Raw genomic sequence first — 17,306 nt, 5'->3', positions numbered from 1 at the left:
TGTCTTACCTCTCCCGGCGATGAATTCATCTAGAGGTGCCACCGATCGATCTTTTATCGATTAATTATCCTACCAATACTCATGCACCGCTAGATGTCGACGCTTGGACCGAACAGTGCCAAACACCGATATATCGTTAGCAACACTTGCAAAATACGATTAGCACATATTTATTCTTTTTTAACTTTTAGACTTTTGTAAATATTATTCTGTTTTATTTAACTCATTAACGTTTAAATGGATGACTTTCGAAGATTTTACTGCTCGAAGAATTCAAGGAATGCAACGCAAAACTTTACTTGCGTAAAATTTTGTGTTCTGATCGAATCTCAATTCATTTTTTTTTTCGAAAAATCAATTCCGAAATTGTTATAAATAATTTTTCGAAAAAAAGAAACGTAAATTTGTTCTGACAGATTTTTTTCAATCAACTGTATCACATTAAAACTGCATTAGCAAAACTTGGAGGAACGATTTTCTTATGTCTATAGACCTTAAACTTAAAAATTTGTATGTAACTTTTTCTAAATTTAAGATGGCGACGTCCAATATGGCGATTCAAAGCTGAAAATTTTATAAAATTTCTGATAATTTTGATTGAAACAATATTTTCGAATGAATTTTCATACAAGTTTGTACATACTAATCTGATTGTCATCGTCGTTTATACTGATTTTATCATCATTTTCTAAAATATTATTAGCTTTATTGAATCCGTCATCTTGAATTTGGAAAATTCATTTGCATTAACGGCTTAATGATTTCTTCCTAAACATTACTAAATTTTTATAATTTTTTTCAGGTTTGGTATTTTTCCCTTAAGAAGCTTTGATTTATTTAAGAATACAAATATCAATGTGAAATTTCAAATGCTATGACATTCATCTATACAAATTAATGTTCTCATTAAATACAGGGTGGCTTACCACATTCTGTCATCTAGATTGGAGTCATTATTATTACTCATAGCAAACAATGTTTCAGATGAAGTTGAATGGTTTTGAGAGGGGCATGTGCTGGTGGTATATATTTTTTTTTTTTGTAAGTGGACGTGTAAAGGACATATGAAGGTCATTAATGTTTTTTTAAATGGAATCATATATTTTTTATTGCATCAGCTGACACTCCTTCATATTCTTTACAAAAAAGTATTAATCTATTTATGTGAAAAAATCATTAGTTTAGGAGATATTTTAATTCTAACTTGTTAGGAAATCGTTACTTTCTAGTCAACATTATGAATTGCTCTAACTAAACAGCAAATGTTTTTCGAATTGTGAGTTTTTGTTCTTTTTTGTTACGCAGTAACAGTGAAATTTAGTCTATGTTACGTCTCTTATACGGTGAATACGACGATACGGTGAATTATCACTTCATAATGAAACATTGTCTCATTTGAAACTTAATTTGAAACATTGTTTGCTATGAGTAATAATAATGACCCAAATCTATATGGCAAAATGTGGTGAGCCACCCTGTATAATAGGTTCTTCAGAAACATTTTTTTATATTTTTACAAGTATCGAATCAAGGATGACAGAGTTAGATCAGATACTGCATATGTAATTAATATGTCAGTTTAGAAACTGACTTGACTGTTGATGCAATAGAAGTTGAAATAGGTCAAAATCGATTCTGTATTGGTCGCTTGCGATGCTGTATGTTAGTCAGCCATTCGATGATTAATATCAAACTAAAACAGGAACTTGTAGAAACTACTATAACATCACTATTTGTCAAACAAGGATATGACAAAGTTTATATACAATACAGAAAGATGTCAATGTTCATACCAAACATTAGTTGAATTCATAGTAAGCAAAAATACAAAACTTATCATTTTTAGTATTTTCGCAAGTTTGGTCTAAGACAATCTTATGTAAAAGTCCGATTTGAATTTTCAGGTCTTTTGAAGTCACTAACACGTCTTGATGATTGCTTTTGTATAAAAACTTGCTAACTGAATTTATAAACCGCATTAGTAAATGAATAAATGAGAAGAATTAATAGATTGGTAGAGAAGTACTAGACAAGTATTGTAACTTTTACAACAGAAATATGTGCTAAAAGCTTATATACTTAATGTATTCTGATTGTTTCAGTAATATTTTAATTTATCTTTACATTTTCTGATTTATTGGTGTTGCTACTGGAATCTCTCTAGGCTATAATAAGTTGGTAGTAATATTGCAATATGTATTCTTTTATTTATTTCTGTGTGTGTTGTACGGCTACCGGCGAAGCACGTTGCCACGTATATTTACGTATTTTTTTACATTACCGTTATGTTTTATTCAGTAACATCTTTTCATTTTATAAACTCTTATAAAAATTAATATTCTTATTTACCATTAATACGTGTAACTCTATCAATTGGTAATTCACATTCATGTTTTTTTGTATTTATTATTAATTTATATCCACATTTTTTTCATAATGTGATGAAAATTTTCATTACTAAAAACTTAATAATTTTCTTAGTTATGTGCTATCGTAAATAGTCTCAAATGATATAATAGATAGGAGTATGTGTTCTAACTTTTTCTTTTGAATAAGTAACGCATATTTATATTACGTGTTTCATACCACCCCATGTGTACATGTAAATAATGTAGATAGCGAAAGAATGCTGTTAGTTTGTAAGGAAAACGTGTTAGCGACGTTCGCTGCGTGTCAGGTAGTTAGAGTAATAAAACCCCCACGTTCGGTCATATGCGCCCTGCAATTAGACGGACATAGCTTCTGAAATTGGTATAAATACTACCGAAAAAAAAACACAAAAAAGACAGGCAAGCCTGTTTCTTCAAGGGAACAATTTAAAAAGCGATATTGGTTAGCCGGAGAAATCGTTCCTTTGCGGACACGTTACTCCTAAACATACCGCGCTTCGTTTCTCCGCGGACAGGACACTCTGACACCCCCTTCTCCTGAAGGAAAATCGTTTCTACGCAGATATGGTACCTATTTCTACCCGAAATATTTCCGCGAGGCCCTGGCATCCGTTGAGTAGCATTTTTTTTTCCTCTACATCATGTACAACTAAACACCATTATTACTAATATCGTTATATTTATTAATGCTTATAAATAGTTATAAATGTACTAATAAATACTTATGTAGTACAATGATTGGGAGATGATTCTGAATGTAAAAATTTTTCATATCTGCTTTTTGTGAAAATTGAATTTAAAAATTCTTTAAAATATTTATGAAGGAATTTACTTCCGGCAATGAAAATAACAATTTCAGCACTTATTTAGTTAATTAAAAAATTTGTGAATATTATAAATTGATGAATATAACAATTAATAAAATTGTTGTTATTAATCAGTATTCGACTAAATATTAATTCTTATGCGCATATTAATCGTAAAAATTTATGATGCTACGTATTAGTACATCCATAATATTATGAAAAATAAAGATTGATGATGTGTTCCAACAATTTTTAATATTCACATTTAATTTATAATATCCATTAATAAAAAAAAAGATATAAAAGTTGTTAAAATTATCTTTTTAATATAATTCTAATAATATATTTTTCTTGTAATTTATTTAAAATATTTTGTTGCCGCAAACAACTTTTTTTACGAATATTTTGAAGAATATTATATTTGTTTTTTTAAATCATAAATAATGTTATTAACGCCTTAAAGCTATTATCTTTTTTGACTAACTGTTTCGCTTAAACCCTTAGCTATCTCTTTTCTCTATTCAAATTCATGATATGTATTTTGAATTCTCTATTCATATTGATGAACTGCATGGTTAATACTTAAATTAGTTCCATAAACTACTTATACTTGTCGATAATCAAGATCTACCAATCGTCGTACTCCTTTAACATTAAATCTGTTGGTATATAATGTGCACTTAATATGCACTATAAAATATACAATTAATATATACATTGATTCTCTACTTTGATAAAAATCAACACATTAAATCTACCCCTTTAGTTGGATTTATAAAATAAGGATTTATAAAAAAATAAAACGACTGAAAAACTTTATTTATAACTATACATATATGAATGCTATAGGCGATTAAAATGTTTTGGTTACTAATATATGTTATGAATATATTATGGATAACAGAAATTGCCTTGATTACAAATTATCGATAACAGAAATGTTTAGTTACAAATAACCGTTACCTATAATGAGAATATTTTTGCTTAGTTTTGTTCATGTTTAATTTACAAAAACTTGCTTCAAGAAGTATATTACTCATTAACTTCAGATGTTACTCATTAATTATTAACATGTACATATAATATTATTCATAAGAAATAGAACTCCGCTACTTTTTGTTTTAATCTTTAATTCAAAATTTTCGTAATTTCTTTTCCTTACCAAAATATATAAATTCAGTGATTTTTTATAATTTGTCTACTTGACAGATAGCTACTAATCATTAGTAGTGCTGATAAGAATTAGTTATGATCTGGAGTAAGCAATAAACAATTGTTAAATAATATTCCTTTTATTGATAATATAATTATATAATTATTATTAAAGTTATCTTTCCCGCTGGCAGTAATTTCTTATTAATGTATTTCATTCCTTAGATTTACGTTTTAAACGTTTATTAAGGAGTTATACACTCCTTACTATATATCTAGTAGAAAACTCGATTTTTCGGTCGACCCTTCTGGTATACCTTTCTTCGATAATAGTATTTTGAAGATTTCCATTAGATTTTTATTTTGAAATGCAAAAAGGATCGATAACATGGCGGGATCGATATCGTTATGTTGAAAATTAAGATCCTGCATCTTCTAGGACTATGTAAACTTTGCATTTTTCTCAAAATGCAGTTTTCTAAATCGGTACTAGAAGTATCTCAGGGATCAGTGAACTAATTTACATAAAATTATATATATCTTTAATGCAATAATCTATTCCTTATTATAAGATTTTTCAATATAAGACTTATACATTTGCTATAAATAAACAAAATCGACTTTTATTTCAGCAATTGCATTATTTATTATTACTGTCATGTTTCAGAAAATTCATATTTTCAAAATTAAGCAGGAAGAGTAACATTATTTACCTAAATTAGGGGTTGGTAAACTTTCTTTTCAGAAAGAACCAAATGTTAGATACTTTAATTAATTGCCTTTTTTTACATATTAAAGGATTATCTACTCGTATAATTAAATAAATAAATTAAATTGAATAATTTAACCCACTCACGTGTTTTCCCCTTTAAATTACAAAATTCATTAAGATACCTTTCTTGAAATTTTTATTGATTTTCATCGAAATAAGCAATTAATGTACATATCGATTTCTGTTCTAAAGTTTGTTTATTTACTTTTCTCTCTTATTTTCAACTACAATTTATGTATACATACATCAGCAAATTAGCATTAAAATTTTCAAGAATCGAGGAAGAGAATTAATTGAAAAGATCTGAATCTTCCTTACAATTACATAATTCTGTACTCAAGAAACAAACAGCGCATGCATCATAATTGAATAATACCTCTAATACTCTGATTCACTGCACTGAATCCTGCTAGTGTTCATCGTAACGAGTTCTAAGCTATGAAGAGCTACTTCAGTAGATTTGATTTCGAAGCCGCAGCATGCTACTGCCAATTATTCAACGTACACATTGTCCCATTGTGAATCAGTCGAGAGATGGTGGTCGATTACTGTATTCGAAGAGCCGTTATGTCAATTTGCATAATGCATCGATTAAATAAACGAGTTGTGGCCTCGTCCGATGTCGTACAGTACGGACATCCAGCCGATGTTGTCCACAAAACAACTATTGACAGTCAAATTCTCTATACTGTACACGTATATCGTTAAACAGGGTGCACATTGAAATTAATGTGTTCTCTTACATTTTTTCCTCATGTCCGCGTGTCATTATGCCACGTGTCCGCGTACTGGCGTTTCTACGTGTCGGCCTGATCGCGGACCATAAGTGCTTTATAACGATTATAAGCCTGTCGACAGCGTCATTATGGATGACTGACACGGTGGCGAGTTGTCTTTCAGCATTAATTGGAGGCATAATTGCAACGATCCCAACACGTTTGACGCAACATTTTGACGGATAGCGTTACCATGTCACGTTGAATGGAAATTTCGGGGAGCAATTGGCAACGAGAACACGAAATAATTAAGGTAAATATTCTAATCCTCGAACGAATCCTGGTAGTTAACTATTGAGTGGGAATTTTCTTGATAATAACACTTTTACTTATTTTAAACGTTTAAACTGATCCAGTAGTAATACTAATCTACTGATCTAGTAATAGCGACATGTATCAGCTTTATATGTATAGATATAACTATAAACTTTTATAATTCAATGCTTATAGCACACAAAAATATTATCATACAATAGACATATCGTTGGAAATAATATTATATAATACACATTCAAAATTGAACGTCATTAAACTCAAGCAAGAGAGTATTTTTTTAAAATCATAATTAATTAATGTTATACTGATTTTTTTAAATAGCATGGTTTCAGATATATCAAATAAGAAAGAATTCAAATTAATGTTCTTTCTTATTAAATTTGTTTAACACTAGATTTACGGAACCCGTCAAAATGACGGATAATAGGTCTATTTTAGATGACAGAGTTTGTTAAGAAATTTTTGTAAAAATGTCAACTTTCATCAACTTTCAGCAAAAGAATCAATGTTTTAGGCAGTTCACATATCATCTGGAATTTATTTATTTTTCTACTGTAGGTAAATTTAAATAAAAGTGACCATCAAACGTCCGTAAATCTAGTGTTAAATATTAAAATTAAAGTAGCATTAGTACGTAATAACATTATACTGATTAGCTATTAAATTCCATCAGCACAGATGCAATTTCACGTGAGGTCGAATTATCAACTGAATGAATTTATTATATTACTAACATATATTACATCAAAGTAATCATATTTTGAATTTCAAATATTAATGATAATAATGACAGTACAGACATTTTTTTTTGTTTATTCTTAACCTCGCGATAATATCAATATAACCTCAAATTTTGTAATAAATTCTTAATCAATTTTCATATGTTATAAAGTCATAAAAATTCTTCAAAATGCTGAACGAAAAGAAAAAGACTACAACAATGTTTGTAATAACAGTGTGGCGGTTTCACTCCCACGCTCATCGCCACTAGACGGCGCATAGGATCGAGACCTAGACTTTCTCGCTAGTACTCAAAGAGCCTTCCCATTCATATACAATATAGTTCCTGCCCATCCCTCCCTTACATCCCCGCGTCTAAGGTAAGGGCCTGCTAGAACGCTTTACTGATGAGTCCACTAGCAGATCCCGGACGAAACGTTCTCCCTCTCCTTTACTTTTGCTAGCCACCCTACTATAGCTAGCCAAACCGCCAAAAACAGTTAAAAGCCTCCAAATCAGACGTTTTCTTAATTATTAAATGGTAAAAGTAATTAAATCAATACATGTTTCATATTTAATAGTATCACTTTTAGTATCACTTTTTACACAGAATTTTCTGGCGCTACAATCGAATATGAAAAAATAAATTAAAAATATAAAGTAATATTTTTTCGTGTGCAATCACATTCTCAAGCTATTGTTTGAAAGTATTTATTTTAATACAGTCGAGTGTCCTTTAAATGATGTTATAAATATATGTGCAACATGTGTGAATCGGTAACTTATGAGCATTGAAAATCATGATTTGTTTTGTTCCTAATTATGAAATAAGAAAATATAATAAAAAGGACATTTGAATAAATATTTATATAAAACTTGCTCTTCTTTATATTCAATATTATCTTACGGCCAGTCATTCCATGTTACTTGTTAAAAAATAACTAACATCTTATTCCTCATTTAAATATAGCTGTTTTATTAAGAACATCTAATTTTCGGAAAATCTAAACAATAAATATACATTCACAAATTTGACAACACGCTATTGTATGAAGTATTAAGAAGTAAATAAAATTTTATTTTAAATGTATATTCAAAAAAGTGCTTACGCTTAATAAAATTTTCGAATGGAGAAGACACAGTATTTACACTAATATGATATGTTAGAGATTCGTCAAAGAAGCAATGATAGATTGCAAATTCATCGCACATATAATAATATATTTCAAGTTTCTCAAATACATGAGCATTTATTAATATTTAATAACAGTAAAACGTATAAGTTATTTAAAAGAAATATTTATAAATATTAACACGTCATGCATTGCCTTTAATATATGACGCGTACATGACATGTACAGTAGATTTTTTGTAACCATAATTTATAAACCATATAAATTATGTTTCAGTAATTTTCTCGTAATAATTTTGTTAATATTGACATTTGAAAATTGAAGATAAACATAACAGCAGGAGGTCTTTTGATGAATATATTAAATGTCAACTTTAGAAGAATTTTCATGCTAGAGATAAATTTAAGATTATTTCTGGAGCTGCAATCTTTTTGTGCTTTGGACGAATATAAATATCATTTTTCTTTGTACTCGTTAAATCTTTTATACGACTCACTTTTTATTAAAAAGTACTAAGAAGAACTAATTAAATATATTTAAATACAGTAAAAATACTGAGAATTGAAATAAATTTCCGTGGTCTTTTTTTCGGATTATTATGCACATCAATATTTCCATATTATTAATTCCATTCATTTTCATAAAGAAAAGTTTCAAAAATAAAACTCCTGTTGTAAAATCCAACTTTTTCACATTAATTAGAAGAATCATAATTATTCTGAATTTTTTCAAAAGATCTGGAATTACTTATTGCATTTTAATATAATTTCTTTATAATTTATTATAATATAGTGATATGTATTTATCTTTATCCTTTATTTATATTTATCGTTTAAATAAAATTTATATGTTTATATTGGTTTGTTATTATCTGCGTTTAATGAATACTTTCGATTTACCTCAAGCTTTATTATTAATATGTTAACGAAATCAGTATACAGCAATATACTAATCTGCTTTTATTTTGATTGACTAAAAATTGTAAACAAAAATACAACTTTTATTCAAATAAAGTGAAATAGAAATAACATAATCATTCCAAAACTAGAATAATTCCAATTTAAAATAATTATAATTAAAGTTAAATTCGTCTCAAATTTTACTGTTAAGTTATAAACCAGCAAGTATTAGTCTACTTTTATTTTGATTTACTGCGAATTATAAAAATTTGCTAACTTTGAAAATAATACACTTATTCGAAAAGATAAAATAAAAGTGAAGGAATAATTGTAAAGAATAATTCCAATTTTAACTAATTATAATTAAAATAAAAAAATGTATTAAATTTAATGATTTCGAGGTAAATACCCTATCTAATTAATTACCACTCTTTTCGTATACTAATAACATTATTATGTTAAAATCTTTAACAAAGATCAGAAAAGTTTTTCATATTAATCGAAAGAATTACCAATTCGTTAGCATATAAAATGTGTGTACATTATCCCCAGCTGCCGAACTAAAGTTACGAAATTATTATAAAAAATTTATAAGCAATTTCGTTAATGGTGCCGATCTACTTCATCAAGTAATACTTACTCCAATTATATAGATATTCAAACGTAATTAATTACTTTGACTATTTTGATCAATAATCAGCAATTGAGTATTAAGAATCGTCTTTTTCACTGATATCAAAGAACTTTAAAAGCGTGGAAACAGATAATAGATGTCAAACAACAATTTCCAATGAATTGTATATTTTACCTATAATTTCATTTCCATATAGTTTATTTTATGCCATAATACTTTGTTTAATATGGAAAATACAAATCATACGAAATAATATTAACCTCTAATCATTAATATTTGAATAAAACTTAAATGATTCTAAAATGAACACTTTTTTTCGCAAAATCACGGAATATCATGTCATTAACGACACAATAAAAAAAATTGAAATTCGCCATTGTAAACAGACGAAAAGGTAGAATAAACTGCTCTCATGCTCTATTTTTCTGTTTCCAAAAGCATCGATTTTATATATTTGCACTTTTAATATGTTACATTTGTTACGTAATATGTTTCCTAAATTATTTGAATATTTTGCTTAAGAATTCCAAAGAAATATAATTCTTCAGTTATACGAACGTCACTTCAATTATGAAACAAAAAATTTGTAAAACAATAAATTGATTGTGAAATAAAATTCTTCAGTCACTTCGATTAGTCATTTACTTTTTGTATCTAAAGTCACAAAATCTGATCTGTATAATGACAAGAATATGAAGCTTTAAACAATTAAGCAAAAAATTATTGTGATATTTAAAATATAGAGAGCGACAAACTACGTTGTTTATAGAAAATGTCTACAGAAATGCACTAAAAACAGAAATTTGAAAATTAAAAATGTTCTTGAAAAATAATAGTTTCGTCTGATCATTTAATTTATCGTAGATACTTATTCGCCCATTTACGATTGCAAATAAAAATAATTTACAATCGTAAACAGAAATAATTTGCAGTCTGATGCATTAAGTGAAGATGCACTCGATTTTTCCTAAAATGGAATTGTGAGCATGAACAAATTTGATTTTACACTTTATCTTATTACCTAGCATCTCAGTTTTTCCGACTGTGCCACCAGTTACGCAGCACTGTATACAAGGAACGATGTCTATCCACGATCAAGAAGAACAAAACAATTCCCTCTTCATTATTTAAGAGTTACGAGAAAATTGCTTTTCAGCGAAAGCGAAGATTCTCCGGTTCCCGTAAAAGTCCAGGAAAGGATGTTCGCAATGCTGTCGCTTAAAGCGAGTCTCCTTAATCGCAAATAGAATTACTCTTACGTCTTAATTGAACGTTCTTGTGAGCGTGGTTGAACGGGAATCAGAAGTTTCAATCACTTACTCGGCTCATCGACGTTACCGAGGAAAACTTCCGCCGCGACAAACCGGGCCATCATGCTCATCAGCAAAAGCAGCCCCTTCATCCTTGCCGGCTGTATCTGCCTGCGAGCGAATAGACGATTCCTGGCAAGTCGCTTCTGCTCTCCCTTTCTCTCCTTCAAATATCGTCCTCCTTAACTCTGAGGGTAGCAACTTGGTCGAGATAGCTGATAAGTTTCAATGAATCTAGTTCTCTGATAGCTTGAAACTCCACTTCCGAACCGATTCTCTTCGTCTTCTGGGATTCCGACTATCCGACGTGGCACGTCGTCGTATAAACTTCACAGCACATTCGGTTCTCTACAAGATCGGTTTCACCTATCGTTTACACGAGCAATAGTTGTACTCTTGTCGCGAAACTCGATACCGAGATTTAATTTCGTAATCGGAAATCTGTCGATCAACGATGCCGAGTAATCGCGACCACGAATATATACACACGCGCACACGGTTAACATAAACGACGGCCATCAAAGCGAGTTCATTCACGAAACGAGCGAATAAGAATGCGTCTCACCGAGGGTTCTCGTCCTTTTTAAACCGTCAGTCATCCCTCTCGCCGCGATGCGTACATTCGTTATAAAGCATCTTCCTCATTATTAATGGAGCTACTCGATCGGCTAATCGTATGCTTGGTCCACGGTTCATTAACGCCTTGTTTCATACACGGTTACACTTCACACGAGTTCCCGTCATCGTTCACCGATAATGACGTAACGCTGCTCTTTTTCAGTATAAAGTCGCGCGTAGGACGTGGAACTCGAACGGTAGAAATAGACGGCCCCAACGATAACATCTAACCGATATCATTAGGGTCCATCAGATGTTATCATCATCGGAAGATACGTTGTCGTCAAAGTCGTTTCATCATATACCATAACATGTCGGAATTACTCTCTGTTCGAGAGTCTGTGTCCATGAAAAGATACAGCTTCGGTAAGTTTTCGTTCGCCACGTTAACTATGTTAACGTATTCTTCAACCGTGAACAAATATTCGTTCCGTTCGATCTATCGCAGCGGTGAATACATCATAAACGGTAAACTTGAAAATATTTCTTATTTTTGATACGGCAATGAAACGTTCTATTCAGGTGTTTTAAACGGTCCGGATAAACGAAAAACACATATTCACTTTTTAAAAAATGAATTAGAATTAGAACTACTTTTAAATAGTCTCAAGTCGTATTAATTCACAGTAATTCAAAGTTACTTGGAAGTTGTGCGCAACAACTGATATGCGAAGTTTCACAAAATGTTGATAAAATTTCACTAAAACTATGGATCACAAAAACATCGGTAACTACGCTCGGACAATTCACGAACAAAATATCAAAACAAATAACATTGTTTTATGTGTTTACTTTCGATAAAAAAAGGAAGAGGAATGTATGTCGTGAACATTATTCAAAATCGTGATGAATATCGATGGAATTCCGATGAAGAAGCGCGCAATCTCTACAGAAAATGGAAGGCGCGCTCACTGCTGCGTTGCGGCAGGCCTACTGACAGGGGCAACTGAGCTTTCGGTTTAGCTCGGTACGTTTCGTGCGATTTCGCCACCCTCCGGCGGCAGCTTAAAGCATTCTCCGACCACTTTTCATACCCCCTCCCCTCGGGATGTGATCACTACAGGCTATTCCCCTTGTACAACCCCCCGACGAACAGACAAATGTTAGAAAATGGTGTGAGAATTCATTATTTGGTAGATTATCGAAGAACGTTTAATATCGATCATCAATTATTTATAGTCATAAGAATATTCGTATCTTCGGAATTAATAACTGGCCATACGTGATACTGTCCACACAAGGTGTAATAGAGCTAGCTTTTACACGTATTAATGTTTTGATTACTTTAGCACTTTAACACTCTCAGTTACCTGATGTAACCATCGCTTCGCTTAGATGAATGAAGCAAGTTGGCTTATAACAGTTAAAAATGAAATACTTTGATATTAGATAGAAAGTGTTTTAGCGGTTTCAAAATAAGTGACATTGGGTAATTCATCTGAAAGTTTACAGAATGTTAGGTATTAGGTCTTGGTTACTCATATATTGACTTTCTGACTTATTATTAATCGACTATTAAATTTATATTATGAACTTTTAATTTTTATTTTTAGAATTGACGTACCTAAAACAAGGCAGTATGGATGTTAAATTGTAATTATTTCACATAAGGTGGTACCAGTGGATAAGTAGTTGACCATTTAAGAGAAATCTTCCGCGTAAACAATGATAACTGTTTGCTCTGTCATTAAATAGCGAGTACTGGTGCCTGGAGACATTTTTAAGTCTTCTAGGTTATATAAAAATACTACTTTTTAAAAAAAGTTAAATTATACAAATTGTAAAAATATATTTAAAAATTCGGTAAATATTTCAGAAATTAAAAAGTAAAAAAATAATAATTCACCCTCTGTTCGGTAGCTGATCACCACTTATAGTACAAAAAATATATTTCATTTGCGAAATTTCATAATGCATGAATTCTTCTATGTGAATCGTACAGCTATTCTTAAAAAAAAAACATTATAAAAATAGAAATATAATTAAATATTACTTACATGAATAAATTTATTTGTTTGTTATTAGTAAATATTGTTCACTTTTCTTCACACGTAATTATTTTAAAATTTAACTAACTGATGTCGTAGCGTTTCAAGTGCACATTCATAAAAAATGTACAACTTATAAAAACCTTATCTGTTATATTTTTTAAAAACTGGTCTACTACTGGTACCTATGTATACCTTAATTGCAATTAGCTATTATGACATACAAGAATCACAATTTTGGTTTAAATAAATGCGCCATATTTGTGGAATATCAAATGCAACTGTTTTCACTGATAGAAAAAATATGTTACTGCTTGTAAGTACCTACATTGGCAATGTGCATTGAGCAGGCAGCATTAAAATAATAGTTGTATACAAACAGATCTTGTTAATTTTGTTGCTGACAGCTAAGCAATAGTTTTTGTATTCTTGTTTTTTAAAAAAATTAATAACTTTTACACGCTAATCCAATGGTTCAATATACAGGGTGTCTCGTAACTAATGTAGGTCTCTGAAATGGGGAGTAGCTGACGTGATTCTGAATAAAATTTCCCTTTTAATAAAAGGGAATAAAATATTATTGACGTTTGAAGAATGTGGTTTAATTCGTTCTTTCACGTCTTCCACAAAGAAAAATGCATTTGAATGCACATTATTTGTGACTAAAGACTATAAAAAGAAATCAAGAAAATTGAAGTCATTGTGATGGACTATGTATTCTAAACTAGCTATTAGAATAAGTTTGCCATAGTAATTAATTACAGTGTATTGTAACGAGTGGCCACTAGGCCCGCCGGCCTCTCTCCTCCGCCCTGTCAACCCCTCGCGGCGGGGCGTATGGAAGAATGAGAGTGATTTTTCTTTTTTGTATTTCTCATTTTTTTTTTTATTATTTGCGCGCCCCTTTCCCCCCGGCACCTACAAGAAAGCCACCGCCAAGAAAAGAAGATGTATCCGCGGCCCCGGTCGAAAACCCCAACCCGAGAGACGGAGGCGCGGGATGGAGCCCAACAACGAAAGCCGTCTGCTGACCGGTCGCCGAGCCACTCGTCAGCCTCCGCGGGGGCGACCAGCAGCCAACACCGAGGGACGCCAGGCCTGGGGACGAGCCACCCCAGCTGCCACCCGAAGGGGCCCTAGGACTTGGCCAACACGCAACGACTTGGCCCATCCCTAGCGCCGAAATCCTCGGGGAGGGGGAACTCCGCGCACCGAGGACCCGAACCGCGGATACGGAGGGGAGAAGCCAACGAGCCGCACGCGGAGTACTGCATCGACACTTTCCCTTGTTCTTTCTTTGCGAGTGATAACTACCCATAACTTTTCTTTCTTTTTCTTTTGTGTGTGAGCGATAGTGTGTACCCGCCGACGGAGGGAGACAGTCACGTCCGCCGAACAAAAAAAGAGGAAACAAGGTAGGATCTTTGCCTTCCGTGAGATTTTCGAGCGTGTGTGCGAGCGTGTGTGCGTGTGGGTGGTTCCTAGCGATAGGACCACCAGCTCCGGCGACGAGGACCCTAGGGACCGTACTCGCGGAAATTTCGTGTACCGATTTGCGCCTTCCGTTTTCCGCAATTCTGGGCCGCTGACCCTAGTACGGGTTATCTTTTTTTTTCTTTTCCCGCTGTATTTTACGTCTAGGTCCAGCGTTCCCTTTGCTGTCCACGACCCCCAAGAAGGCGTGCTCCCTACGCGTACCACGTTTTTCTCGATTTTGTATCACTCGCGTGTACCGTGAGCCCTCGTGTCGCGAAACCCTTTTCCGCGTTTAGCCACCGTGACCCGTCGTCTTACCGAACTCTGTACCGCGAGGGGCTCGTACTCGTTCTTTTCAAAGGGCTCGCTTCGGCCCGCAATAAAGTTAAATTTATCCTAGATACTCGCGGATTCTCTATTTATTTTCTGTCCCCGCTTGAGTACCGCTCCAGGAAGAGCAGCCGGAAGGGCGATTCCCCCGGACGCGTGCGTTTGCACTGGCGCCCCTTTAAAGAAATCGTCCGTGGGTGTGCGTATCGGAACTTGGAGGACCGCTTTCCCTGGCCGCCCTCCACCTCAGGGACCTTTTTTTTTCGTCCCCTCACCGATCCGTCATAGTATTCATAACGTGCAAGTGCTATCTTGCACAAAATGCACAACTTATCAAAAATGTAAGATATCGCATGAATTTCTATTTTTACGCAGTGTGTTCCGAAGAGTTGATACGAAAAAAAAACATGGAACTCTGTTTAAAAGAAAAGTGCATTTGCATTTTTTCGATGTAACGTTACGTTCGTGAAGAAAATGAAATCATAGAGAAAGGGATATTATGATATTGAACTGACATCTCGAGACAGCCTTTTTCTACTTTTTACCAAATTTGGGACATAAGCTGGGACATAAACCGTATAATTATAAAATAAAAAATTCATATACAATTCATTTTAAGCTCATTAAAACTAATAAATACTTGATACAATATCTGAAGTAGATTAACGTCGAAGAAAAATATTAAGATGAATAAGTGAGTGAATTAATAAGATAGGAAGTAAATGATCTAAATTATCACTTTTAGTCAGTTATTATAATTTGTTTCATTTTTATCAGGTTGATATTTAATCACTTAACTGTATTTGACGCGTGTATATGCACATCTAAAACTTCATTTCTGACGGACGTTAATTTCTTACTGAATAAAAATGCAATGTCCTCGTTTCGCGTGATTTTTCATAAAATTTATAATAACAGCATTTGCCCTGCATTCGACGTGTTATCGACTCATTGATTGATATTACTCATTCCGTGAAAGATTTATAAAATTAAATTCTATAGTTAGCTGGTTAACACTATTTCTATCATGATTTTAAGTATGCCTATTTTATCAAAAAGCAATCTTTCTACACTTTTTCGTTTAAATGCAAATAATTACCAAAACTGTTGGGATTTCAAATTATCAGTTAAACGTAGATAATTTGAGGAATATTTTTATTGATACATTGATGTGTTTTCATTTGATATTATTTAATCACGTTACAAATTCTAGCTTAATTTATCGATCTATAAAATATAAATACAGCGAGATACACTAAACTATAACATGGCGTGACTATAACGTGATCAAAGTTATGCCGCAACTCCCGTATTTTCCGTTACAGCTGAAATCGGGATTCTCTAATCGGATTATAATTGATATGATACTGCAAAATGGTGTTGATATTTATATGTAAAGTAATTTAAGGTTAGGCACTGTCATGAAATCCTTGAAGTGCCAAAAGACATATCGTGGTAGAAATACATATACCACATGCACATTTTTAGATTTATGTTGGAAGAAAATTATATCGCTAAAATAATTTAACAATTATTGTATGAAAAGTCAAAAAACTAATCGTGGAGGAATGATTTAACTTAGAGAATAATTTGAAGTTAAAATATGAAAGGAGTCTTTTGACACCTTTTTGTAGAAATAATGATAATCATCATAACGCGAAATCCACAAATTTGTTGACGGAACTCTACACACTCAAGAAAAAGAATCCTATTATAAGATTTCATTTTTGATTATAACAAAAGTTCAGTCCTAACTATCTAATCAAGCATACTGTTATTCCACCAAACCATTCACGTAATATCTGTCAAGCGTACCGTGTGAGCTGTAGACTACATTGAATCCGACAGACTCAACGATGATCTGTCGCATTTGACCTGGAATAGAGATTGCGAAAACTATTATTGATCAATTCTGCTAGATTCATACGTATAAGTTATTTCAGGATGATAAGTTGAATATCTGTCGTCGATATTCCTTTTTTTAACCGATGAAGCACTTTCTCCAGCAATAGTAGTTGTTGGAGAC

The 17,306-nt window shown here is 32.2% G+C and overlaps 1 protein-coding gene across 2 annotated transcripts in view; it reads right to left on the bottom strand.

Moving 5' to 3' along the window:
- Window positions 1–17,306, bottom strand: part of LOC100883712 (neural cell adhesion molecule 2) — a 250,926-nt gene that overhangs the window by 196,252 nt on the left and 37,368 nt on the right. The window contains exon 1 of one of the 2 annotated variants that reach the window (XM_076536085.1): window positions 10,879–12,403. The exons of the other annotated variant lie outside the window; for it this stretch is intronic. Within the exon in view, the coding sequence (XP_076392200.1) occupies window positions 10,879–10,960 (82 nt within the window). The 5' untranslated portion in view covers window positions 10,961–12,403. Of the gene's footprint in view, window positions 1–10,878; window positions 12,404–17,306 lie in introns of those variants that run through there. 2 annotated transcript variants of the gene reach the window in all.

Source organism: Megachile rotundata, chromosome 10 (assembly GCF_050947335.1).
Source record: "Megachile rotundata isolate GNS110a chromosome 10, iyMegRotu1, whole genome shotgun sequence".
NCBI classification, from domain to species: domain Eukaryota; kingdom Metazoa; phylum Arthropoda; class Insecta; order Hymenoptera; family Megachilidae; genus Megachile; species Megachile rotundata.
The sequence above is the reverse complement of the archived record's forward strand: the minus strand, read 5'-3'. Positions and strand labels throughout refer to the sequence as shown.